The sequence below is a fragment of the Rhineura floridana genome, chromosome 6 (assembly GCF_030035675.1).
Source record: "Rhineura floridana isolate rRhiFlo1 chromosome 6, rRhiFlo1.hap2, whole genome shotgun sequence".
In the NCBI taxonomy this organism is placed as follows: domain Eukaryota; kingdom Metazoa; phylum Chordata; class Lepidosauria; order Squamata; family Rhineuridae; genus Rhineura; species Rhineura floridana.
This window is the reverse complement of record NC_084485.1, coordinates 35539138-35566423: the sequence shown is the minus strand read 5'-3', so window position 1 is coordinate 35566423 and position 27286 is coordinate 35539138. Positions and strand designations below refer to the sequence as shown.

General features: G+C 44.4%; 2 protein-coding genes across 6 annotated transcripts in view; one reads left to right on the top strand and one right to left on the bottom strand.

The window, feature by feature from the left end:
• Nucleotides 1-4143, bottom strand: part of RBPJL (recombination signal binding protein for immunoglobulin kappa J region like) — an 82452-nt gene extending 78309 nt beyond the window's left edge. Inside the window, exon 1 of the mRNA XM_061630595.1 lies at nt 4074-4143. Within this exon, the coding sequence (XP_061486579.1) occupies nt 4074-4143 (70 nt within the window). The remainder of the gene's footprint in view (nt 1-4073) is intronic.
• Nucleotides 1-27286, top strand: part of MATN4 (matrilin 4) — a 62983-nt gene that overhangs the window by 20673 nt on the left and 15024 nt on the right. For 3 of the 5 annotated variants that reach the window (XM_061631451.1, XM_061631446.1, XM_061631450.1), the window contains 6 exons: nt 16704-16828; nt 19907-20479; nt 23041-23163; nt 24154-24276; nt 25546-25668; nt 27012-27134. In XM_061631451.1, coding sequence (XP_061487435.1) covers nt 16750-16828; nt 19907-20479; nt 23041-23163; nt 24154-24276; nt 25546-25668; nt 27012-27134 — 1144 coding nt within the window. In that variant the 5' untranslated portion in view covers nt 16704-16749. Of the gene's footprint in view, nt 1-7725; nt 7810-16703; nt 16829-19906; nt 20480-23040; nt 23164-24153; nt 24277-25545; nt 25669-27011; nt 27135-27286 lie in introns of all 5 variants that reach the window. The other 2 variants (XM_061631447.1, XM_061631449.1) reach the window with 1 other exon arrangement.

Genomic DNA, 27286 nt, shown 5'->3' with positions numbered 1-27286 from the left:
ATTACAGCCTAAACGGATGTAGTTGTAAGAATATAAGAAGAGCCCCACTAGACAGACTAAAGGCCTGTCTAGTCCAGTCTTCTGTTCTTACAGTAACCAACTAGATTCCTGTGGGGAAACCCACACGCAGACTATGAATGAATGTGAAGTCTGTAATAAATCTGGACAGAAAGGAGAATCAGATAGGAATTCCTGGCTGTGTGTCATGGAAAGTGAAACCTTCACACAGATGTTAGCAACATTTTAGAAATCTTCCTGTATGTTGGTACATTGGTGTCCAGAAGACAGTTCAAACTTATGCCGAGCTGAAGCAGGTATAGGTGCAATTCATGAACACTTTCATACTCCATGACATACCTGCTTCCCATTTTGTTTATTTTTAGGGGTATGAAAAGTTGCAAAAATATTCATGTTGTTGCATTTATGTCGGTTCTCCAGATCATCATCAAAGCCCCTGTTGAGTGCTGCTTTGATAGTATTCTCCCCATCCCCCATTTCCAACAAGCACACCCTCATTCTGAATTATCTTTGCCCATAGTGATGCCATCACGTAGCCCAGCCTTCCCTGACCTCATGCTCTCCAGACATTGTCGGACTACAACTCTCAGTGTCTCTGACCATCAGCCACACTGGCTGGGACCAATGGGAGCTGGAGTCCAACAACATCTAGAGAGCACCCAGTTGAGCCACATCTGATTGTCTGTGTGATGACATCATTGCTAGTAGGAAGAAGGCAGCAGATGGAAACCTGCACAAAGTGGCACTGAAGCAGCCGCGGTTGTAGAGCCGTAAATCAACATGAAAAAGATTTATCTTGGAGGATCTTAGGTGAATATTTCCAGACCCTCTGAAGTCCTCCACTTTCTGCATGAAAAATGTTTGGTCATCATTTAAAGCACATGGGTTGCCCCAAAGAATCCTGAGCACTGTAGTTTATCCCTCATAGAACTAGAATTCCCAGCACCCTTAACAGACTGCAGTTTCTAGGGTTCTTTGGGGGAGGTTATGTGTTTTAAATGTACTTTAAATGTACTCTCTGTATATGTGTGTGTGTGTATATATATATATATATATATATATATATATATATATATATATATATATATATATATATATATGAGAGAGAGAGAGCGCTTGGTCCCTAAAACATTGGTATAGCACCCATACAAATGTCTTAGTGGTACAGAATATTGTTCTTAACCCTTTGCTGTGGGAATAGATTTGGAGTAAGCTGAAGCAAATCAGAAGAAATCTGCTCCTGCTCTGCAAAAAATAAAAGGCAAAACAATCTATGTGGTTTAATAAAGAGCTTTTTGTCCACTTCCCTTGCTCACCACCGATTCAGACTGCAAGGGAGCTGAGTTGGGGAGGCTAGCGCAGGTTTTCCATGTGTGAAACAATTTGTCACTGTGTCAGAGGCAAAGACAGGTTCATGTTTCAATCATTTGCAAGTGGTTTGCCTGGCTGGGAATGGGGTGTAGAGCAAAGGGATATGGAAAAATAATCGCAGTCACTGGTGGGAAGCATTTTGTGCCGTGCATTGGGCCAAGCTAGTCATTGTTCTCCACTGTGGTGCTCTCTGAGGCTGAGAGGTAAAGCAGCTGCCCGGCCATTCTCACGGCGCTGCCACACTGGCTCGTTCTTTTCTCTTTGTTTACATAATATCTCAAGCTGTGCAATCAGCACAGCCCCATGGAAGCTTCTTCTGAAAAATCCTATTCTTGTTAAAGCATAATAAAGCTCAGAGTGGAGTATATCCACGTTATGTAATGTGAGGGAGAAGATACTGGAAATTCAACTGTCCTGTGTCCAGAAGAGACCACCTATGTGAGCCAGCCAATGTGTCTGGTATTTGGCACTTGGAACTGCTCAAGATGCTAACAGACAGGTGTGCTGTGACCTGGGTTGAATGATTCTGGCTTGTATCCAGTGAAGTCATTGAGCTCACTGAATAGCTTCCGCTTGTGCAGTGGGGCTTCCCCTTCCTCTCCTTCCCCTCTGTGCCCCACAGATTTGAGGGGGTGTGGAGGGCATGTAGGGGTAGGGATGTCAGAGACTTCCAGGGGTTCCAGTGCTTACCCAGGGTTCAGTTTCCTTGGAATGAAGGTGACTAGAGACTGTGGTGTCTGCATGATATATGATTATATTTACACGTATATACAATCTGAGCACAAGATTGAAGGGTTCTCAGCATTAACACTCAAACAGATCTTGCTTTCTCATTAGACTTCTAGGGAGATGCCCCAAAGCCATGGCTTGGGGTTCAGCACACAGAGCAGTACAGCTTCTCTGTCTTTTCAGCTCCCAGCTCCACATCAGACTAAAACATACATAGACTACCTCTTGGGCCCAGGTTTGGGGGGGTACCCCTCTTGGAAGAGCATAATCAGTCAGTTGTTCATATGGCAACTCATCTGCTCTTGACCAAGTCTTTAGACATGTAAATCGGGTACTTGACAGACCCATTAACCTAACAAGGGAACTGCTTTGACCATTTGAGCAGATTCCTTTACTTATAAACTCCAGCTTTGAAAATGGAAATGGACTCCCTTCAAGTCGATTCTGACTTATGGCAACCCTGTGAATAGGGTTTTCATGGTAAGCAGTATTCAGAGGTGGTTTACCATTGCCTTCCTCTGAGGCTGAGAGGCAGTGACTGGCCCAAGGTCACTGAGTGAGCTTCATGGCTGTGTGGGGATTCAAACCCTGGTCTCCCAGGTTGTAGTCCATCACTCAAACTACTATGCCACACTGGCTCTCAGAATTACAGGCTTGGGAGGTTACTCAAAGTCATCATCCAAACCCAACCCCCCAATCCTATAACAATAGCTTTTGGCACAAGATGAGCTGGGGTGGAACAGAAACACATGTGACAATACAGGGCAATCCCTATGTAGAGGAGAGGGAGGTGAAGTTCCATTGTGTGAGCAGAAGTCATTCCACAAGTGCATTGATTTAATCGGGTTCAACTTTCTGTGCACTGCTGATTGAGCCATTTTCAGAAGTCAGAGCTTGCACATTGATAGACACATGAGTGGGGCCATCCTGGCTAGCCCCACCTCCAAAAACCATGTGTCCTTTTGCCCCCCTCCACTACCAAAAGGCTACATGTTAATTAGGATGTCTACAAAGGGGAAGGCTTCACACATGCAGCTATGTATGAAAAATGCTGGGTCTCCTTGTGGGGGATGCAGGAATTTCTCCTGTTTAGATTGATGCTGTTAGGCATTTGATCTGGGCCACCCCTCCTGTCACTCATGCATGGAGGGTTTTATGTATTTAAAATATTTCTAACCCGGCCTTCATGAAAAATAATCCCAGGGCTGGCTATAAACAGATTAAAATATGGACCATAAAACCATAAATGCATCCAAAAACTACCAGAAATATCAGCAGAGGATAAAGACACAGTAAATAACAGCAGTCTCCAGAAGTACAGAGCAGCTTCATACTTGCAAATAAATACACAACTAGCATCCTGTAAGTGTCCTTAGTAAATTGATGCATTTTGAATGGGCACCAAAAAGAAAAGAAAAAGAGTCCATGGGGGGCATTCTATAACTGGGGTGCCACCACAGAGAAGGGTTCCTCTGCATTTGAGTCACTCACTGTTCAAGATGTGGCTCATGCCAAATATACAGTGGAGCAGTTTCACCTCCTTCACTAAGGAACTAAGGGCCAAACTAGATGGCTTATGCACCAATCCATCCTAAAAGCCATGACTGCAGTGTAGCCTTGGCGTCTGCATACCCCTTCAGTGCTGTGAAACACATTCAGAAACTTTGCTGTGTCTTGTTTTGTACAGACAGTGCATTTAGATATCTTTTTAGCTTGCCCATGTGAGTCACAAATGGAATATTCAAAGCATCTCTATTAACCAGCAGCCAGGAAAGAAAGACAAAAGAAAAGAATTGACCAGGCAGGCCACACCAAAACCCAAGGCAGCTGCTTTTCCTAAAATTCAGTACTTCCCTGATAGTCCAGACAACACAAAAAGGGAACAGGGCAAGACCATACTGGGTAGAGCTGTGAGAGGGAAGACAGAACTCCTGTTGGGTTTTGTGTTCACATACCTGGCTCCATAATGTGATCAGGGACCTCTTCTTCTAGGTTGCGATCATTCCAGGAACCGAAATAAACCATCTGCGGCCTCCATTTGCTCTCTTTGGCTGTCTTTTATGCACTTGCAGGGTTGCTGCTGGCCAAGATAAGCTTTTTGGCTGCTCCCAGTTTCTGTGGTTGTCCCCTCATGCCTTTTTAAAATATCAGTAGTCACAGATTGCCTTTCCAGTAAGGCGTTTTATCTCCTGACCGGCTTCACCTGAATGGAAATATCCTTATCCTTCTGTGTAGACCGTGAAGGTCTTTGCTTGGGACAATCCATCAGAATATCCTTGGCTTTGGAGCAGAGCTTAAAAAAAAAACCCTCCAAGGTCTCCTGCTTAAATGCTTTCAGTGCTACTCAATATTTGCACATCCTTTCCCCGGCTGTTTTCCTACTGCCGTTTTCTCACGCGGCTCCTGCCACTATCAAGCAAGCAGCCACAGTGATGGAGCGATGGAAGTGTGCAAAGCAATGGTGGTTCCAAGTTTGTTTGTCTTTTTGGAGGGGGGACCTTGGGCATTATGCCCTTACTGGGCCTCTTCCCTACCATTGCCAGCTCACTTTTCCTCTGGGCCCAATGCCCACTGCTGTTTAGGGTTTGGTTGGGGAGCCCCAGGCCCTGGGGGCCAAAACCGGCCCTCCAGACCTCTGTGTTTGGCCCTTAGAACTTTCTCTAGGCCATTTCCCTTCCCCAGGCTACACCCCATACTAGCCCTTCTCTGTACCTTCCACGAGTGAGTTTTGCCAGACTGAAATGAGTCCTTGAGCTGTGGTATCTCTGGATGGAGGGCTGTGTGTGCATATGTATATATATGGAAAGCTCTGTTCTTTCCATGGGTGGAATGTAGACCACTGTACAAAGGTAAGAGTTATATCTGATACTCCGCCCACTTTGGCCTCGGACCCCATCTATTACTGTCATATGGCCCCCCAGTAGGTACGCCATAAGGGAATGTGGCCCTTGGGCTGAAATAGGCTCCCCACTTCAGGCTTATTATAAAAGAGCAAATGAATGGATAACAGCTGCAAACACTCCTTGCTCCCATCACTCACTTGCACTCTGCATCTAGGCTAAAAGGGAAGAGGAGGCTAGTAGGCAGCAACGGCAGAGTAGCAGCAGGGCTGGAAGATGCTGGGGGATCAGCTGTGCCCCCCCCTGCTGAGGTGTGGACCTTGGCAGGTGCCTGAATATGCGATCCCTGGCGCAAAGGGAAAGAAAAGTAGTTAGACTGCATTCTCATGAAAAAGAAATTACATACTTCAAGGATCCTGGGAGCCCCACAGAGGGGGCTGCCCACTGCATCTCTGCATGATCATTCTTTGCTTTAGCCTTATCACCTTCCATTGAGCCTTTGTTAACAATGGATAATTCTTGCTCTGCCTCTGAACCAGGTGATGAATGCACCAGAAGTGATTGGCCCAGCGGTGCAGCAGAATTACCTGCTCTTAGAAGAGACTGCCTGTTGCAACTCTGCATGAGTCATTGCGCTAGCATTTCCTCTTTCCATTTGGGAAGCACACTCATATTTGAGACTTGAGTGGAAACACGGAGTTGGCTCCTCTGGGGAAGGGTAATCTTTACCTTAGTGTGTCAAGTGTGATTCTGCTTTAGGGGGCAAATGTGAGAGATGGATCTACCCTTCTGGTGTAACCAGGCTTTTGGCGGAGAGGCTACTTTGTTTCCCACCACATCGTGCATTTCGTATTGCAAATGAAAAGTAGCACAAAATGCATGGGAAGGGGAGGAAGACGGAGTGTAACTATATGCTAGCCTTAGCAATAGGCTGGGAGCCGCTATGTATTTATTTATTACATTTATACCCTGCTTTTTTATCATAGAAACTCTAGGCACTGTGCATGTGGTTCCCAGGTGGTCTCCCATCTAGGCACTGACCAGACCTGGGCCTGCTTCGCTTCAGCAAGGTGTGGCCTCATGTGCCTTCAGACCATAGCCTGGAACCTGGAACTGGGTGGCTTCTCAGGTAGTTGCCAAGGTCCCAGCACCCTGGTAGGGCCCATCTGTGCACTGACACCTGCCCACGTCTCTTGCTGCTGGCCAGCTGGGTCTGGAAATTGCATATCATTTTCATTTCCCACAATGCCTCAGAGCAGTGCTCCCTTGGGAGCGCTGTAGGAAAACAAAACAGTATCTCCAAGCTTATTGCAGCACTGCAGCTGCCTGCCACTGGCAGTAAGCCTGGGCCTTTTGACTTTGGAGGGCGTCCACCAGATGTCATTGGTGGCCCCTTAAATTGGGAGCTTAGCAAGGAAGGAAATTTTTTTTGGTGGCTAGTGGGCTAATGCTGATTATTGAACTGAATTCCTCTGCTGATGTAACCATGTGGTCAAATCCTGTTTTAAGGTTTTCACTTGTTAAGGGGAAAAGAATATGTCACTAAACAGGTACTGACTTTTCTTGCAGCATTCCTTGTAGTGCCTGACCAGCAGTGGCAAGGATCGTTGTGCTTTGCTGCTTGAGAGAAGAATTCTAAAGCTCTTTGCACTGTTAAAGTTCTGTGCAACTGAAAGATAACAGTGCTTTTTAAAAATGACTATAATAATAACAAACTACAGTGCATCTGAATGTTCAAAGGGCTTCATTCATTCATTCATTCAGGCATTTATAGCCCACCCTTCACCATGAGGTTCCAGATTCAGTAATGTACAGCTCAGTATAAGTAAACTATATAGAGGTATTCTGGCTTCATCCTTCACCACAAAGGCCTGTGCAAAAAGGTGCATCTTCACCTGATATCAAAGTGTATACAACGATGAGGTCTGATGGACCGGGGGGGGCACGAGGGAGAGATACCACAACGTGGGGGCCACAGCAGAGAAGCCTTCTCATGCATTGCTGTCCCACACTCTTCACAGGGGGTGGAGCTTCCAACTGGGCCACCCCTGTAGATCTCTATTCTGGGTTTATGTGGGAGGAGGCTCTCCTTTAGAGATTTTGGGGCCCAAGTTGTTTAAGGCTTTGTATGACAATTTAAGCACCTTCACCTGGGCTTGAAAGTACACTGGCTACCAATGCAGGTCTTTAAGAACTGGTGTAATAGGTGCTTAGCCAGTCCTGTCTGCTGCATTCTGCACCAGTTGCAGCTTCTGAACTGTTTTCAAGAGCAGCCCCATGTAGAGTGCATTACAGTAGTCTAGTCTTGAGTTTATCAGAGCACAGAACACTGCAGCCAAGCTACCTCTGTCCAGGAAGGGCCAAATCTGGAGTACCAGCTGGAGCCGGAATAGGCAATCCTAGCCACTGAAGGCACCTGGGGCTTGAGCAAAAGTACAGAACTGGGTCAAGGAGCACTCCCAGCCTACAAACTTCATTTCTCCAGGGGAGCGCCACTCCATCCAGAGCAGGGTGTCTGCTCACTTTCCAGACCTCAGACTCTACAACACAAGTACTTTTCTGTCTTGTCTGTTTTCAGTTTCAATTTATATATTCAGTTTATATATTTTCTTGGTATTCCATCCTGACTGGGAAGTCCTGTCAGGATGGTCAGCAATATTGTTGTGTGATTCCTCTCCGATTAAGTTACTTGCTAATCCAAAAGTTGGTTCTCTTCTCTCTCTTTTAATAAAGCAGACCATTTTTTCCTCTCTCTCCTTTTCTTCAGAGTTTATTTTTTCTCTCCCCAAGTTGAGCTTTGAAATAACCTGGACACAGACGAAGCCAGGCTGAGTGCCAACCTGCTGTTGAGGTGAGGTTTGGATATTGTAGAATTCAAGAAATGTTATGCATGGCACAGCTGCCCCAAACAATTTTTGTGGTTATTGTTGCATTGCCAAACAGAAAAAAGAGGGGTGCAGAGGAGAAAAATAATTGAAGTGATAAAAACAGTGCAGATTTTAGGAGGAGTTTTTCTGTGTCAGTAGAGGCTTAGGTTTGTTTCAGCTTCATTGTCGAAGGGACTGACTGGCTACAACAATGCGTTACTCCAAAATTAAAATAATTGACTTGACTTGGACTGGTCCTATGGGTCATCACTCCATCCCTGGAGCATATGGGACAGTGGTGTAGTGGTAAATTCTGAATTACATATGCTGTTCATGACAACTCCCTTCGAAAACTCATATAATAAGGTATTCTTTGACCAATACAGACATTACGGTTTCAATACCAAGTCAGCTTTTTGCTCACCTCCATGCCCCCCCCCCCAGCTTTCCTTAACATCTGGTCTGATAAAGAGTTCTCAACAGCTTGCTCACTGATTCATGACCTTTTGGTTGGTCATAAAGGGATTTTGGAATTTTAACCCTTAGCCACGTATGCTAATGATTATCTTCTTTGGTGAGGATCTCTCTGAGAATACCTTCTCTGTTTGGCATGCAGAGGTTTGACAAACTTAAGGTTTATTACTCCTGGGAAATAAAGCCATTCTGAATACAGACATACATCTGGCCACTATGGAGTCATGAGGTTAATGCTACCTCTATCTAAGAAGGAAGGAAGTAAAGCCTGAGAAAAACAACCTACATATCAATAAGTAGTTGCTAAAGAAGGAATCGGTGACAGAAGAATAGATTGCTTTTCTGTCTATTACCTCCTACTGGTTCAGGTTAACTTGTTACAAGCCTTGGTGCTTTACACTGAACACTTTCAAGGCGCTAGCAGAGAAGCTGTCTGGAGGATGCTTTCCAGAGGAGATGCTAAGAATGCCCTATTCAGGCATTGTCTTCTGGGTGGAATCCATACATGAGGGGGAAGAATGTGTGTGAGTGTGCTAGCTCGACCCCCCCCATTACTATCCCCCTTGCCCTCTGAGATGGAGGATGATTGACTGTAACAGTAATTTTGCTCCACTCATGTAGACTCCCTGCATGATGTAGAATTCTGGGAATTCAGGGTTCTTCATCATGCAGGGACCGTACGTGAGTAGAGCAGACTCCCCACAGCAGATGTTCACCCTCCAACCTGTGGAGGGTAACAAGAGTTGGGGGGGCGAGAGATCCAGTGGACTCATCCCTTATCTCTCCCCACCCCCCTCTTGTTGATTTAACCCAGAAGACAACCGTCTGAATAGAGCTTTTGTTTTGCTTGAATGTGCTTACATAAAGCAGATGTGAATGTGCTTTTATGTGGCTTGCAATGGGGAAACAGCCACTTCTGTAATTTGAACAAGAATCCCTAGAAATGTAGCTATACACGTCCAAATTATCTGTGGGATTTTTATTTTCCTCTTCGCAGGACTCTGCCTCAAGGAGTTTATAATTTAAATTTAGACGGTGGGGAGAGGCCATGAAGGGGATGAAAAGGAACCTGGGATAAAGGAATGGAAGTTGGGTGGGACAGGCAGGAAGGTTAAGAAAGGGCCTGATGTAAAAGATGAGCTTTGAAGAGGGATTTGACATTGAATGAAGAGAAAAAGAAGTGACACCAAGTAGGTGTTCTGGGAGGGCATTTCAGAAATGAAGGGCAGCAAGGGACAGTTGGTGGAGCTCCTTAAGAGTGGCATACCTCAGGGTGGAACTGGAGTATGTTCCAGGGTTTTTAGCGATGAGGCAGAGAGGACAAGGCAGTTTTTTTGATGTTCTGTGGAATCAAGCAACTATATATATATAATTATTACATTTATACCTCACCTTTCCTCCATGGAGCTCAAAGTGGCATACATGCTTCTCTGGCATTGAACTCACTGGGGCTTGCTTCTGAGTAGACTTGTATAGGACCTCTTCCTGCTTAAAGGTCAAGAGTTCTGATAAATGTCAATGGATCTACCAATCGATTAAATAATGATTTTAAGCCACCTTGGCCACTCTGTTTTTTTGTGCATACAACTTTGGTGTCTGTGACCTTAATTTCCCAAAAAACATTCATTTAAAAATTGTATTATTTTTTTTTGCAAAGGCAGTTTTTGTTCTTCTCAAAAACAGCTTTCCTGAGTGAAGTCTGTTGGTTAGACTAGTTCAGATGTGATACCCTTAATTGCTTTTTGCCATGTTTTATTTTCTCTTTTGCATATATTTACATATTTAACCCTATTGACTAGAACCTTTTGGTGCTCAGAAGGAACTGGGAACACCCAACGACCCTCGGGAAGTATTCAGTTCCCTCTAAATGAAAAATTGCTGATTTTTTAAACTGACAACTGTGTGAATTGAGGTATTTGGGTTTACTTTTTGGCTCAGAGACAACTTTATGTCAAACTTTGAATACATATGAACGAGGAAACCTTTCTGGTGCAAAGAGAGAATACTGTATGTGTACAAAGAGAGCTTTTAGATTAACTGTAGAAGTTAAAAAGAGTTCTTAGAAATGAGGAAAAGGCATAAAGTGACAAGGTGTAAAATGATTAGGGCCAATGAACAAAGTCTTGTTTAGCATGAGCTCACTTGAAGTCTAATCTCTTTTATGAATGCTGGGGAAAATCTGTAGAATGTGTCAGTGTATTCATTCAGACTTGTTCAGAGTTAGTAGCCTAGTTCCCTTGGAGGACAAAATTCACCTATAGGTGACCAGGCAGTATTTGCACATTGAGAAGGATTAGCAGAGCAAGCCTAAGCATCATTGTGCTTAATAGCGCTTACACCCCCGTAAGTATGTTTAGATTGCAGCCTAAATAAGTGATCTGGCCCCCCTTTTTTCAGGTCTCCAGTATTGTGTAAGGAAGGACAAATCTGTCAGCTTTGTTTTCTCTCACTTTCTCATTTTGCCAGTCTTAAGTTCTGTTTGCCAATTTCCGCATCAGTTTGCAATTTAAACAAAATTCTTGTGAAAATTTACCAGAATTTTAGTGCACAATTCTCTTGATAGACACATCTTGCAAGCAATTTTCCCTGATATATTTTTGGGTATCATTTTTCACTAATGTATGCATTTTATGCACACTTCCCACACCCAAAATATATGTGTTTATGGTGAACATTTTTTGGCTAGAGACCTGCATCCCAAAATTTGGAGAACTATGAATTTCGAAGGATAGCTGTGTTTCGGTTTCTGTGTTGTTTTGGGAAGTGAGCACTAGGTAGGCTTATTAAAATGTGAACCCATCCAAACCTCTCCCATCCCTGCCAGTGCACCACCAATGGCTAAGAACCACATGAGCAGTGGTGGCTTGTGCAATGGGACAGAGTCATTCTCCTGACATGGGCGTCGCTACAGCTTAAACCCAGATGACAGTGGGGCAGGGCGGCAATGATGTCAGGGCTGTGCGGACACACCATTCGGACCACCTGATTGGCCGCACAGCCCCAACCGGCCGCTGCTCTTCCCCAGCACAGTCCAGGTAAGGTGTAGCGATGTTGGTGTCAGGACAGTGACTCTGCAGTCTTGCCCCACCACATAGACTGTGCTGTACGTGAAGTGGGTTGGTCATTCTTGCTCTCACCCCCCCCCAGGGTAAGAGTTTCACAACATAGTGCCGCCCTGGACTCCTACTGGGAGGAAGGGCAGGATATAAATCAAACAAATAAATAAATAATACTATGACTGTTTACTCACTGCTTAATTTTTTTCATTAAGCAGTTTATCATTCCCCCCCCAATAAATAATAAATAGAAGCCAGTCCCATTATGCTTAGTAGGGCTTGCTCCCAGGTCAGTGGGCACGGGCTGTAATCCTATACTCCTTTACCTGAAAGTGAGCCCTAAGAACACAGTAAGATTTTTCTCTGAATAGACATGTGTAGTATTGCACAGTTAGTGAGGTATGCATGAGTTGAATAGCAAGAGTTTGACAGCGCAATCCGATGCATGTCTGCTCAGAGGTAAGTGGCATTATCTATTCCCACCATGTAAGTGTGTATAGGATTGCAGCCTGAAAAGAGGATTGTAAGACAAAGTTGGGGGTTTTTTTTGGAAAAGCAATCTGGGAAGCTTACATGCAACATCTACCACACAAAATGACCAGAAGCAAAAGAGAAACTTGTCATTGTAAGCTACGTCTGCTGAAATTCCTTCTTCTGCACACCTCGTACAGAAAAAAATCCCCTTTTTCACCTTGCTCCTCTGTTGCCACCACAAGCTTCTCTTGGCCTGACTTAGATCAAGTCTATGTTCTACTATTTAATTGAAAGCACCACTGCTTTATTTTTAAAATAAAAGACCCAAGCCTGCATAAATTTCAGCTTCTGACTAGGAAGCTCCATCCTACTTCCTGATGTGCCAGAGGTGATTGTAGTTACTTTTGAGAAATGTTGGCTCTGAATGTGCTCCAAGGCCCTTTTCCCATCATTATCATCTCATGTATTCTGGGGCTGAGTCCTGCCTCTGCCCATGATATTTTGAATTATATATGTATTTCAAAGAAATAATATAAGTTAACCAAACACCCTTCTTTAAAACATATTGATATCACATCCCCCCCCACATTTTAATTTATAGGATTAACCCCCCCCCGAGGCATACAGCAGGGGTGGGGAACCTCAGGCTTAGAGGCTGAATATGGCCCCCCTCCAGGCCTCTATATCTGGCCCTGGGGACTTTCCCTAGGCCACCTCTGGTCCTCAAGCCGTATCCCCTCTCTTCATGCCATGCCCCTCACCAGCCCTACTCTGTGCCCTTCTGAAGCCTGGCTGGCTGGTGTGTGCCCTAGAACTGTAGTAATGTTGTTTGATTGTGTGGATGGAGAATGGAGACATGTTGGGGCAGGGTATATAGAAACCTCTGACTTCTGGGTGGCCGGAATGTAGTCTGCTGCAGGGGTTCCCAAACTGTGGTCTGTGGGCCACCAGTGACCCACAAGCTTCATTCAGGTGGTCCGTGGCATGACCGCATTAAATATATTGATTTTTTACTTGTATTTTTATTGCTTCTTTTATTTTTCATAGTGCAATGTTGTTGTGCCACCCTGGGCTCCTGCTGGGAGGAAGGGCAGGATATCAATCAATCAATCAAACAAACAAATTGTATTACAGTTTGAATTCTATGGAATGCAAATTGTAATACAATAAAATATAATGTGTAAGACATAAAAGAAGCCATAAAATACAATCTAAAATACAAAGTAAAAATAAAAAAACCATACAGCATCTAGAACAGCTCATTACAATTGCTGCAAGAGGCAGAAAACTCATTACTCCACTAAGACCATTGACAACTTTCAAGGGGTCCATGAGAGAAAAAAGTTTGGGAACCTCTGGTCTACTGTTCAAAGGTAAGAGTCATACCCATTGCTCCACCCCCTTTTGCCTCTGGCCAAACTGACCATGAGCATGCTGCCCCTGAAAGGTTGCCCATGAAGGATTGTGGCTCTTGGGCTAAACAAGGTTCCCCATTCCTGGAATACAGCCACCTACACCCCCAGGCCTGAAGTCAGCACTAAAAGTTCAGAGGGGCGCAAAAAAAAAGTAGGGGGATTTTTCTTCTATAATAAATTTAATTAATTTTTTGTAAAAATAAATTAGGGGGGCTGGGTCCCCTTGCCCCCCAGCATACCTACACCCCCACTTCAAAGCAAAACAAAGGAAGTTCACATTTCAGTTTACTTTCAGTTGGGTTGCATGGACGGCTATTTCCACCCCATCTCCCCACAAGGATCTAGGGCTGGTCACTATCCTGGATGTTAACGCAGTACTGGAAGGGATACAATTGTTCTCAAGTTTGCATCATGACAGGAGATTGAAGCCATCCCTCCCCAGTTGCAATCTCTGTGAAATTCATACAACCTCCTGCATGCAGAGGAAAAAAGCTCCCATGTTGCTGGCCTTCCTCATTCACAAATCTGCCACAGAACCAGCAAGGAAATAAGCAGGCTAAACTACCTTACATTACAGTGGCCCCTGGTGGATATATTAAAACACTGCAACTCTCTGGAATTCTAAGCATGTCCAGCTTATTAGAAACCTGGAAGGCCATTTCATGTCCCCATAATTTGCAAGCAATTTCAGCCTTGGTTTTTGGGTGAAGTCAGTGTTTACTATGACAGTAAACGTTTGGGCCTTTTTGGACAGTTATCCTAAATATTAGCAGCTGTTACGGAAGTTGTTTGTGGAGCATCTGGATAATTTCTGTGATGTCACACTGCCGTTGTAGCGAAATTGCATTTTCCTAGCGCTTCAATCTCAAAAAATGTTTCTGAGAAAATGTGATTCCCTCTCCCAAGCTGGTGCTCCCGTTGCAATCATCATTGCTTTGTGGGTTATGGTTTCATGAGTGTTGCGTGATGCTGTGCCTCCTCTTGGGTAAATGTATTCTGCAGGCAGAGCAAAAGAACCAAAGGAATTTGTTCACCATGCTGTGCAGGAAATAGACCAGTTCAAATAAGTAGGGCCCAGTGGGATTCAGAAACTGCATGTAGATGCATAGCTCGTTCCTTGACCAAGAACAAACTGTATAAACTGCGCCTTAGAATGTCTGTCTGTCTTCATCCTCAAAAGATCCTGAAATGGTTGGTTGTTGTGGGAGACCATTGAGATCTTCACAACAAATATATGCTTCTGGGAAAACTGCTCTGTTACTCCAACAAAGTACTTAGAAAGTTATCTTGAATTTGATTTAAAAAAAAGAGTTATACCTCCAAAGTGCAGAGAATGTGATTCTTAGTTCACTGGCAAGGATTGGCATGGCATGACCTTACCATCAGTGTACTTTTATCTTTGAAAGCAAAGAGCTGGGGCCATCCAATGTCTCTTTTAACTCCATTGCATTTCATCTCCAGAGGTCTGCTTATTTCTTGCTTCCTGTAGCTCCAAATCAGATAGCACGTATACTCTGCGAGGCTGGGCATGGTGTCCATCCTTTCATTGTCCTCACTTGACTGTGCCCAGATCATTCCACTCTCCTTTTTCCTCTGAAAATCCCATTCTCTAACTGGTCTGCTGCTGATTACATTCCTTGCTTTGGGGTGCTCTGTGGCTTGGCTTACAGGATGGGTGGGGAACCCCTGGGCTGTGGGCCAAATCAGGCCAGCCATAGGGTTGATATGATGCCAGGTGTGGGTCAGGTAAAGTGCACTCCCAGTTGTTCCTTTTGCAAGCACAGCACTAATTCAGTGCTGTTTAATTTTGGCGCTGAATGCAAGCTGCGCTGCTTTAGCTGTTCGGATCCACCTGAAATCATATGATGTTAGTTGATTGACAGAGTGTCAGGCTTCCATCCAGAATTGCAGTTTGCGGTGAAGTGGAGCTGGGGTCGATGGCTGGGAGATAACGGCTTGCCTAATGCCTCTTAGTGTCTTCATGGTGAGACAATATTTTCAGGCTAGGACTTTCTGGTTTGCAGCTCAGGCTTACTTTTGCCCTGCTTTTCAGCTGAAGGGGGAAAAAAAGCTTCCAGAGGGCTTACAAATATCAGTGATGGAACAGTCTCTGCCCCGAGGCTTATACTATAAAAGATACAGTTCAAAAGGAAATCGGATGGGGAGGGAGGAGGGAAAAAGCAAGCTTGTGCACTAGTTCTTTGTTATAGAGTTCTTGTAATGGCAAGCTGGAATGTGAAGATTTCAGTGAGAGGCAGCGACAGCTGGTGGCTCCATTTCAGTGGGACAGTGGAATCCACTCTGGGTGTTGGTCTTTCAAGGAGCTGTCCAAGGTGCTGATTCCTCTGCCCCACTGACATGGAAGCAGAGCTCATTAAGAGGCCCCACAGTCTCGTCTCTCTGCCTCTTGTGTTTAGCTTCAATGGGATACTTTTTGGCAATGAAAATTGCAGGCATCGCAGGGCGTGATAGATCATGCTTGCAGCTGGGGAAGGGGTAGAGGAAGGGTTAAAACCTCCCCAATTCCCCACACTACGGTTCTGATCTGGATCGGGTAGTCCGTAATGGCTGTTTGTTGAAACAACCACCACCCTCCTCTTAAGAGCAGAGCTGTGTGGCTAGCGTCATGTGTAGTTTGGCTCTAGCAGTTAAGCAAGGTAACTTCCTTCCATAAAATAGCATTGGGAGTATATAGCTGTCAATTGGACTTTTTGCACACAGTTCTTTTGCCCTTCAGAGGCATAAGCGAGACGCTTGACACAACAAGGCTAAAAAGAGTGCCTGCCTGCAATAAATTATTCCCGATTTATATGCTGAAGTGAGGTTTGTCCAGCTGCCAACTCATCTCCGTGTCAGAAAGCCAAGCTGCAATCTTCCAGTGCCTTTTGGATGAGGAACTGTAACACAATATAGCTGCAGCAATACTGCTAAACCACAAAGTAAGGGTGGAGAATGCCTGTGCATTAAGAGTACTTTCTTCAGTAATTTGAAACTCATCATGCTGAAATTTTACAAAGTTGCTATAAAGACATGGATGCTTCCATTGTGCTCCCCAGAGGATCCAAACGCTGATTCTGTGCCCTTTGTTTTTCCCAGGACAGATCAGAAACAGACAGTGGTGGTGTCTCAGTCCTAAGTACCCTGACCAGGCAGTAAAGCCTGTCGACCACAATAGGGCTTCCTTCTGAGTAAAACATCCTTAGGATTGTGCTATTGTTTGTTCTTGTAGTCCAGTTTGCTATTACAAATAGCAAGTTAGAACACTTACCATCAAATGTTGTTTTGTGAATAGGACTGCAGTATTAACTCCCCCACTTACCTGGGAGCAAGCCCCATTGAATTCAATAGGACTTACTTCCAAGTAAGACATGGTTAGGATTGCAGCCTAAAGCAGCAAGCTGGAATGCAGAAGCTCTGAAGTAAGTGTAGAATCTCATTGGGTATTCTCTCTTCGTTCAGAAAATCCTCTAGACGTCTTCCTTGGATTCCATCATCTTGAAACTGAATGATGAAGCTGCTATATGTTGCCCCTCTCCTTTTGCTCGCCTTTACAGCAGCCTCGGAAGCCCGACCAAAAGTCTTAGGTAAGCTGCCAGTCAAGGTTATGCAAAATACCAATTGAAACCGACTGTTTGAAACATTGCAAAGAATAGCCTAGGAATTCATTGTCACAAAAGGAGCATTATTATTTGGGTAAGGGCTCCTCCAGACTGGAGGTTTTCCCCAGGTGTATTCTGCAACATGTCATTGATGCAATAATAATACATTAGTGATGACTGTGAATATGATAGTGACCATGCAACAGTCCGCTGTGATGAATTCGCACGACATTTTGCAGATAAAGTCACTCAGATTCGCTCTGACTTAGACACCAACGTTAATACAGTCTCTGTGGATGTAACTTTGGCCTCTACTTGCTCGATTAGAATGGATTCTTTTCAGCTTGTTCAATCCGAGGATGTGGATAAACTCCTTGGAGAGGCGCATCCTACCACCTGCATATTAGATCCTTGCCCCTCCTGGCTTATAAAAAATGCCCGAGGAGGACTAATTGAATGGGTCAGGGAAGTGATTAATGCCTCCTTACTTCAGGGCAGAATACCGTCCTGCTTAAAGGAGGCAGTAATAAGACCCTTATTGAAAAAATCCTCCCTGGACCCCTCATTATTAGGTAATTATTGCCCAGTTTCTAATATACCTTTTTTGGGCAAGATAATAGAGCGGGTGGTGGCGACCCAACTCCAGAGATTTTTGGATGACATGGATTATCTAGATCCCTTTCAATCTGGTTTCAGGCCCGGCTATGGGACTGAGACGGCTTTGGTCGCCTTGGTGGATGACCTATGCAGGGAAATGGACAGGGGGAGTGTGTCCCTGCTAATTTTGCTGGACCTCTCAGCTGCTTTTGATACCATCGACCATGGTATCCTTTTGGGTCGCCTAGCTGGGATGGGACTTGGAGGCATGGTTTTATGGTGGCTCCGGTCCTTCCTAGAGGAACGAACCCAGAAGGTGATTATGGGGGATGTCTGTTCGACCCCTTGGCCTTTGACCTATGGAGTCCCCCAGGGCTCTGTTCTGTCCCCCTTGTTATTTAATATATATATATGAAGCCGCTGGGAGAGGTTATCCGTAGTTTTGGGGTTCGAAGTCACCAATATGCGGATGACACCCAACTCTACTTTTCTTTTCCATCTAATGAAACTAAGGAAGCCGTCAAGGTTCTGAACCGTTGCCTGGTATCAGTGATGGATTGGATGGGAGCGAACAAGCTGAAATTAAATCCTGACAAGACAGAGGTGCTCCTTGTCAGTCAAAGGGAGGATCAGGGAATAGGGATCCAACTTGTGCTGGACGGGGTTACACTCCCCCTGAAATCACAGGTTCGCAGTTTGGGAGTTCTCCTGGACTCGGCCTTGAACCTGGAGGCACAGGTCTCGGCTGTGGCAAGGAGTGCCTTTGCTCAACTAAGATTGGTACGCCAACTGCGCCCGTTCCTTGACCTGTCAGACTTGACTACGGTGACACATGCCTTAGTTACATCCCGATTGGACTACTGTAATGCGCTCTACGTAGGGCTGCCCTTGAAGACTGCTCGGAAACTTAAACTGGTACAAAGAGCTGCAGCCAGGATGTTAACTGGAGCTGGGCTCAGAGAACATACAACCCCGCTGTTGTACCAGCTCCACTTGCTTCCAATCTGTTTCCGAGCACAATTAAAAGTGCTGGTTTTAACCTATAAAGCCCTATACGGCTTAGGTCCAGGGTATCTGTTAGATCGTGTCTCCCTCTATGACCCTGTCCGAGCTTTGAGATCATCTGGTGAGGCCCTGCTCAATATTCCATCTTTCTCACAAGCTTGCTTTGTAAAAACACAGAATAGGGCCTTTTCAGTGGCTGCCCCTAGATTGTGGAATTCCCTCCCTAGCGAGGTTCGACTGGCTGCCTCACTTTCATCCTTTCGTGCCCAGGTTAAGACTATTTTATTCAGATGGGCTTTTAACTAATATTGTCTTTTTTAACTTTTACTGATTTAATCTATTTTTAATTGTTTTAAACTGTATATTGCTTGTTTTTAATTGATTATGGTTTTTATTTGTAAGCCGCCCTGAGTTCCTTGGAAAAAGGGCGAGGTATAAATATTTTAAATAAATAAAATAAATAAATAAATAATAATACATTAGTGATGACTGGACCATCAACAGAGCATTCCACTTTATTAGTTGGTCTGTAATGCTTTACTGCGTTATTGTTACCTGGCAGGGCACTCTTGCACTGAAACACCAACAAAGGTGAGACAAAAAAACCCAAACAAACCAGGAATATTTGTTATATAAAAAGTTACAGAATTTCAGCAGGAAGTTACAGGACATGCACTGATAGGAAACAAAGCAGCCTGTCCAACCTGAAACTTTAGCAGGTAAAAAAAGGTATTGGAAGCAGGATTGCGTATAACCTTGCTGAAACTATCATGAGCACAGATCATCATGAATGCACAATAAAAAGGACAACTGGAGGGGCCCTGTGTGAGGCAAAAACACTCTTTGTCATTGCTATTGCAGATTATTGTTTTATTAGGAAATGCTAATTCTCAGTAGCTGATTGTCACAAGGCCCTAAACTTCATTACACTGCATTTGCCTTACAATCTGTAAAAACTGCAGCCCCTTCCTCCTCTCCAATTCAGACAACCATTTTCTTCAAAATGAAAAGAACTCAGTGGTAGAGCACCGACTATTGCATGCAAAAGTCCCAAGTTTGATCTCTGGCCTGTTTCGTTAGGGCTGGAAGGGAGTCCTCCCTGAAACACTTTATTTTGGCAGGCAGTTGAAGAGGTACATTGTTATAAAGATTAGTTTATCTGCTCTGACCTGTCTCTAAGTTTTGGTTGTTTCTAATATGTTGCAAGCTGTCCTGTTGTGGCAGTGTTATGACAAAAGGGCAAGATGTAGATATTCTTAAATAAAGAATGAACTACCCTTTCCCAAAGGTATAGGAGGGATCAGATGTTTTTGGACTCTGACTCCCATCAGCCCCAGCCAGCATGGCTGATGGTCAGGGATGATGGGAGTTATAGCCCAGGAGCATCTGGAAGGCCACAGGTTTTCTTTTCCCCAGTTTAAAAGATTGCTAAACCAGATCTCTCCCATTTTCCCCCTCCAGGGACAACAAAGTGTAAGACGGGTCCCCTGGACATTGTTTTTGTGATTGACAGCTCCCGCAGCGTCCGTCCCTTTGAGTTTGAAACCATGAGGCGCTTCATGATTGACATAATTCACCACCTGGATATAGGGCCCAATGCCACACGGGTCGGGGTGATCCAGTACTCCAGCCAGGTCCAGAATGTCTTCTCCCTCAAGTCCTACTTCAGCCGGGTGGAAATGGAGAAGGCTATCAACGCCATTGTCCCCTTGGCTCAGGGTACTATGACGGGGCTGGCCATCCAGTATGCCATGAACGTGGCCTTTAGCACGCAGGAGGGAGCGCGGCCCCTGCACAAGAAGATACCTCGGGTGGCAGTGATTGTAACTGACGGGCGACCCCAGGACCGCGTGACAGATGTGGCAGCTCAGGCACGAGCGGCCGGCATTGAAATCTATGCTGTGGGTGTGCAGCGAGCGGACATGAACTCCTTGCGAGCCATGGCCTCTCCCCCGCTGGAGGAGCATGTGTTCTTGGTGGAGTCCTTTGACCTCATCCAACAGTTTGGCAAGCAGTTACAGGACAAGTTGTGTGGTGAGTGATTTGGGGGAGGAGGCTCAAGCCACATCCTGTAGACCGTGATAAGGTTTAAAAGCCTTTCAGTGTGAGATCAGGATGTGAATAAAAAGATGGGATGACATGTTCCCCTTTTGACATCCCAAATCCTTTCAGCTTTAGCCTTAACTCTTTCTTCTTGCAGAACCTCAACACTATCCCCTACATGTTTTTTACACTTCCCCTTTTCCTTGTCTTCTACATCAGGTGTGGGGAACCTTTGGCCCTACAGATGTTGCTGAACTACAACTCCCATCATCCCTGGTCATTGGCCATGCTAGCTGGGGCTGATGGGGGTTGGAGTCCAACATCTGGTGTTCTACATAGTTAATTATGGGCAAGATCTATTGTTAGCCATACTCAGAGTATTTGATTTCAATGGGCCTACTCTGAGTGTGAATCTGCCCTCCATAATCCACCTTTTTATTAAGGCTGTGTCCAGACGGCAGTCTTGTTTATTTATTTATTAAACTAAATTTATATCCCACTTTTCCTCCAAGGACCTCAAGGTGGTATACATGGTTCTCTCCAACTTCATATTATGCTCACAGCGGATAGGTTAGGGTGGGAGTTGGTGAGTGGTCCAAAGTGACCTAGGGAGCTTCATGGCCAAATGGAGATTTGACCCCTGGTCTCCCAGATCCTAGTCTGACACTTTAACCATTACATCACACTCGCTCTCATCAGTTTTTGTTTATTTAGGAGTTTTGCATTCTGCTGTTCACTGTTAGGCCCAAGAGCTGTTTACATGAAGAAAAATGTACAAAAAATAGTATAATCAAATATGATTAAAAACAATTCCATAATTCCAACAAGTAGAAGAAAAGAAAAAAGGCAGTATTAAATTGTTCATCAATTCCATAAAAATCTGGTTGCAAAAAATCAGCTAACAATTCCAGACAATTTCCCCAGTACTAAATAGGAAGTGTGTGTGTGCACCCGCGCACCTTCTGAAAATGTTTCTATGCCGGCAGGATTATTCAGGCAATTGAGAATATATCTTTCTGCAATAGTTAGTCAACAATTTCTGATTTTAAATGTTTAGATGGTTTTATTGTGTGTGTGTGTGTAATTGTTGCAAACCACTTTGTTTTTTATGAATAGCAGTATACAAATATTTTTATAAATTATGCATATTTTATTATTAGATAGTTATATATTATTCATTATATTATGCGTCATATTATTTGTACTATTTTTCCCTGTCTGTTAGGACTCCTAGTGATCAGAGGGGCACCATCTCCATTTGGCTTGAATAGAACAACCAGCAGGGAGCAGCACCAAAATGAATGACGATTATCCCCAAATATTTCTGTCTGGAAGCACCCTAATTCAGTCCCTTCCATATAATCTTTGACATCTCTCTGTTCTGTACCTCAGATTCTCAGTTTTGACTGCAGCATGTGCATGCATGTGCATTTATGCAAGTTGTCCTTCGGATTTGCCTTGTTCTTCCTCCTCCTGTGCCTTTTTACTCATGATCCTTTGGCCCAGCGATCGCTGCTGTCGGTCAGTGTAGACCGTACTGAGCTGGATAGGCTGGCTCAGTATAAGGCAGCTTCCTTGGATCCACTTGTTGTGTTTTTGTGTCTGGCTGCTTGCTGGAAAACGAAGTTGCAAGAGTGTATTTTTATTTTTTTTGGTAATATGTGTGTTCTGCTTTCAGTGTAATAACATGTCCTGGGCAGCTTACAAAGCAGTGCACGGTAAAATACAAAGCAGCAGTCAAAACAACAACAGAGTAAAAAAGAAGCATTAAAATGAAGATCCTGGGAAAGCCCAGTGCTTAAAACAGGGGTAGGGAACTTTATTCAGCCTGAGGGCCACATTACTTTATCAACAACCTTTCAAGGACCACAGCACTTTTACCAAGATACGAATATCGGCACCTCATTTTTTTTAACCAAAAAAAGTACTGCCCTCTCTGTCCTCCAGAAGAAGCACTGTCAGAGGTCAAGCATTAGGGACATAGGAACTTGCCTTATACTGGGTCAGACCATTGGTTCATCTAGTCCAGTACTGTCCGCACTGACTGGCAGCAACTCTCTAGGGTTTCAGGCAGGAGACATTTCCAGCCCTACTGGGAGATGCTGAAGATTGAACCTGGGACCTGCTGCATGCAGAGAAGGTGCCCTACCACTCAGCTGTGGCCCTTCCTCTTTGTTCATATTGTTGTGCATATAGTCTTCCTTCTCATGGGGACCATGACCTGCAATGGGCCATGAACGCCGTACTTGGGAGGAGACACCAAAGAGATTGTCAGCCCTGACCAAGAACATCATTCTGATGAGCAGGACAGTGTGATCCGTGTGATCAGCAGGACAATGTGACGTGTAGTGATCAAAACCAGGTGTCCAGGTGAAGACAGATGTCATATAAAAAGAGAACTTGCAGCAGTTCCTTCTGCTGCGGTGTGAGCTTCCAAATTGCTCCTGTATCTTAAAATTTTTACTTTTTGTCTTCACCCTGATGTATCGGTTTTCATGTATAACATAAGTAGGTGAATCCCCGTTTACAGTGTACCAACTTGCATCTTCCAGGTGTTGATATGTGCACAGAACTGGACCATGGCTGCCAGCACACTTGTGTCAGTGTCCCAGGCTCCTTCTATTGTCAGTGTAAACCAGGATACAAGCTCAACGCTGATGGAAAGACATGCGCCGGTAAGTAAGACCACTTGGTTCCATCAGACGGCTATTAGGGCAGATCAGATAGACGGTCGTTCTCCTTGTCCCTAAGCCTAGATAACAATGCAAATTGCACACTGGATGAATTTGATTTTGCAACGGTGTTGTTGTTGAGTTGGCAACAAGTTGTAAGATTCAACAGTGAAGCATCTATATAATCTGGCTGCATGCTGAACCTGGAAAAAGTCTGTGGAATTTGTTAACCAACACTGTTTCCTCTGTGCAAGGATCCCTTGAAAAACCAATCCTGCTGTGGAAGAGCAAGACTCAGAAATGGATATGTAGATAATAGAGACTACATTATACATTTCGGTATAGGATAGAAATAGTGAATGTGGCACTTGAAACACAGGAAGACTTGTTACAGAGATAAGGTTGGCTGTGACTTCTTGTAAGGATGGGGGAGGAATTGGATTTAGTTCACATTTAAAGGTGAACCTATCAAATCTGCACTTTCTAAAACAATATGCAAATTGAAAAACAGACATCCTTCAAAATTCCCACTTTGAATTTTGCAGTGCAGTTCTACGGCCACATAATGTCTACAAAGATGCATGTACTAGGGTAAAGAGTGCATAAAATGCATATATTAGTGAAAATAACATACACAACTGTGTTTATATTTGGGGAAATTCCTTTACGATATTAGGAAAAATTAGGAAAAATATGAGGAAAAATTTGTACTTAAAACGCTGGTGAATTTTCATGAGGATTTTCTTTGAAACAACAACAGCCATCTGCAAACTGATGTGGAAATGTGGAGAACTGAATTTCAGATTGGAAAAATAAGAAACTGAGATAAGCCGCAACTGACAGATTCGCCTATCCCTAGCTTCTTGTCATTGGGAACAGCAGCACCTGAGTTGTCTGTGTTAGTACTCTTAGTGCAAGGATGTACAATACTTACCTACAGCTTTGTTTGAAGGCCTAGACTATGATTTGTCCTTTTTTAAAAAACTTCTCCAGTCATTGATGCCTGTGCTGATGGGAGACATGGCTGTGAGCATCAATGTGTCAGTTCTCTTGGCTCCTTTGCTTGCCGCTGCCGGACAGGCTATCAGCTCAACCAGGACAAGAAGACATGTAACAGTGAGTAAACAGACCTGCATCTTGTTTCCCACAGTGGCCACCCAGGTGCTCCTGAGGAGCCCACACGCAAGAGATGAGGGCAAGAACTCTCTCCTGCCATTGTTCTTTAGCAACTGGCATTCAGAGGTATAGTGCCTCTGATCCTGAAGGTAGTACTGCATATAGCCATCACGATAATTAGCCATTGATAGCCTTACCCTCCATGAGTATTTCCTTGTGGCAATGAATTCCTTATGCACTGTGTGAAGAAGCTCTTCTTTTTGTCTGTCCTGATTTTCCTGCCATTCAACTTCATTCGATGATCCTGGGTTGCGTATTAGTATCCTGGGTTCTAATATCTAGAAAAACCTCTCCCTATCTACTTCTTCATGCCTTGCATGATTTTACACACCTCTCATATGCCCTTACTCACTTTTTTTCTTAACTAGATAGTCTCATGGTAACCTGGATTAAGGCCTCCCGTGGCTGCCTTTTTAAAAAAAAGAGTCTTGGAGAAGTGATCACATGTTAAAGTATTGTCTGTTTAGAGCAGGGATTGTGAACTTCTTGCCCTCTGGATGTTGTTCGACTCTACCACTCCCATCTTCCTTAAGCGTTGTCCGTGCTGACTGAGACTGATGGAGTTGGAGCTCATTAACATCTGGAGGGCCACCGGTTCCTCATTCTTGATTTAGGGCCTGAACAAGTGGCAATGTCAGGGAGTAACAGCCTCAGCTGGGTGGTGGAGGAGGAAGGGGAAGAGCTGCTTCTACCTGCTTATTTACCTGCCCCCCCCGGTCTGCAGTCAGGTATTACTCCCATAGTGGTCTACTCCTCATTACCAGAGACTGAGCAAGCTGGTGGCAGCTGCTGCTGCTACTCCTTGCCACCATCCCTGCTCACTAATCCAAGTGACTGAGCAAGTAAGGACAATGAGGACTAGCAGCAGTGACAGATCACAGGTCAGCAGTGGGCCCTCCCAGAGTCGCCTGGTTGCAGCATATTAACACCTGATATATAGAACAGCAGATATTGGTGCATACTTCAGTATTGTTTAATGCTGGGGGCTGGGGGTGTTGTGTGGGGTAGCAGTAAGTGGGAGCCGGGATCTAGGGTAGAATGGAGGCATTTTGCAGGCAGGGAGGGCAATGGGTCCTTGCAGGAGCTAAGACCTGGGCATTGTGACATTGGTAAATGGACACTGGAGATGGTTCCCTCTCAGATGTGGTGGTCTCCTCCAAAACTGAGATTTTTACAAAGCATTTTTTGGGGGGTATCTCTTTCTATCAGTGATCAATTTCTGCAACTTTGGCAACCACAGTTGCCAGCACGAGTGTGTGAACGTCCTCAACGGATACTATTGCCGCTGTCATGATGGCTACACCTTGCAGGCTGATGGCAAGGCATGTCAAGGTAAGTTTTCTATGTGCGTGGCTGTGGCACAGGATGCCATATACAATGGTGACAAAATAAAAGGAAGTGTCACTAAAGCATATAATGCAATATCTGGCTTTGATTACTCACCAGGCTTGCCAGGTGACTGTTTTGAAAATGAGCTGAGGTGTTTTAAAAAAAGACATTTGCTGAGCTTATGTGATGTATGGATGTGAAAGTTGGACAGTGAAAAAAGTGGATAAGAGAAAAATCAACTCATTTGAAATGTGGTATTGGAGGAGCGCTTTGCGGATACCATGGACTGCAAAAAAGAGAAACAATTGGGTGTTAGAACAAATTAAACCAGAACTGTCACGAGAAGCTAAAATGATGAAACTGAGGTTATCATACTTTGGACACATCATGAGAAGACATGATTCACTAGAAAAGACGATAATGCTGGGAAAACCAGAAGGGAGTAGAAAAAGGGGAAGGCCAAAGAGGTGGATTGATTCCATAAAGGAAGCCACAGATCTGAACTTACAAGATCTGAACAGGGTGGTTTATAACAGATGCTATTGGAGGTCGCTGATTCATAGGGTCGCCATAAGTTGAAATCTGCTTGAAGGCACGTAACATCAACAAAAAATAGTCTGACAACATCTGTAGAGCCACAAGTTTTCCATTCTTCTGATATCGCGTATGAGAAATGCTGTCTTTGAGTATAATATATTTATTTTGCAATAAGATGACATTCTTTAGAACAGAGATGGGGAACTTCATCCTTGAGGGCCAAATCTGGCCCTCCATTCCTCTCTGTCTGGACCTCAGGGCTCTCCTCAGACCTTGCCCCTCTCCAGGCAATGCCTTTCACTAGCTGTGCCCTGCAGTGCTTTTGCCTGGCTGGAGTGTCTCCTTGCACTGTGATAATGCCCCTTGCTTACTATCTGGAAGAAGAGGTGTTTGTATATATAGAAACTTCTTACTTTTGCATGGCTGGAATATAACTTATTGTACAAAGTTAAGCCATGTATCTATTGCTCTGCCCATTTTTCCTCTGGCCCTGTCCATCCCTGGGGTATGGCCCCTGGAAGGTTGCTCATGAAGATATTTAGCCCTCCATCTGAAAAACGTTCCACACCCCTGCTTTAGAGTAAGGGTTTGCAAATGATACCACCACCAGAGCCTGGCAAAGTGGGGAGAATGACATGTGTTAAACATTGCAGATAACAGTGAAATTTCCTTAATGCTTTGCTTACTTTGTGAGAGCCAGGTCTTTGAGAAGGCCATGTCTTCACCATATGGTCATAATGATTCTTTGCCTTGTGCAACTTTATGAATTTTGTAGCTAGATAAAATTATTCCTGTGATTTGTGTTTCAGCCACTGACCTCTGCAATAGTGTAGAGCATGGATGTGAATTTAAGTGTGTCAGCACCACAGGCTCTTACCACTGTGTTTGCCCAGAGGGTCAGCAGCTCCAGGCAGATAAGAAGACATGTAACAGTGAGTATTAGTGGCTGTGCTTGGTATGGAATGCATGGCTCCTTTAATGTACCTGAAACTGTTCCCAGCTAGGACATCTCATGAAACCATAGCCACACAGATGATTTCAAATAGACAGCAGACAGGTAACTAGCAGTATCTTTATCCTGACC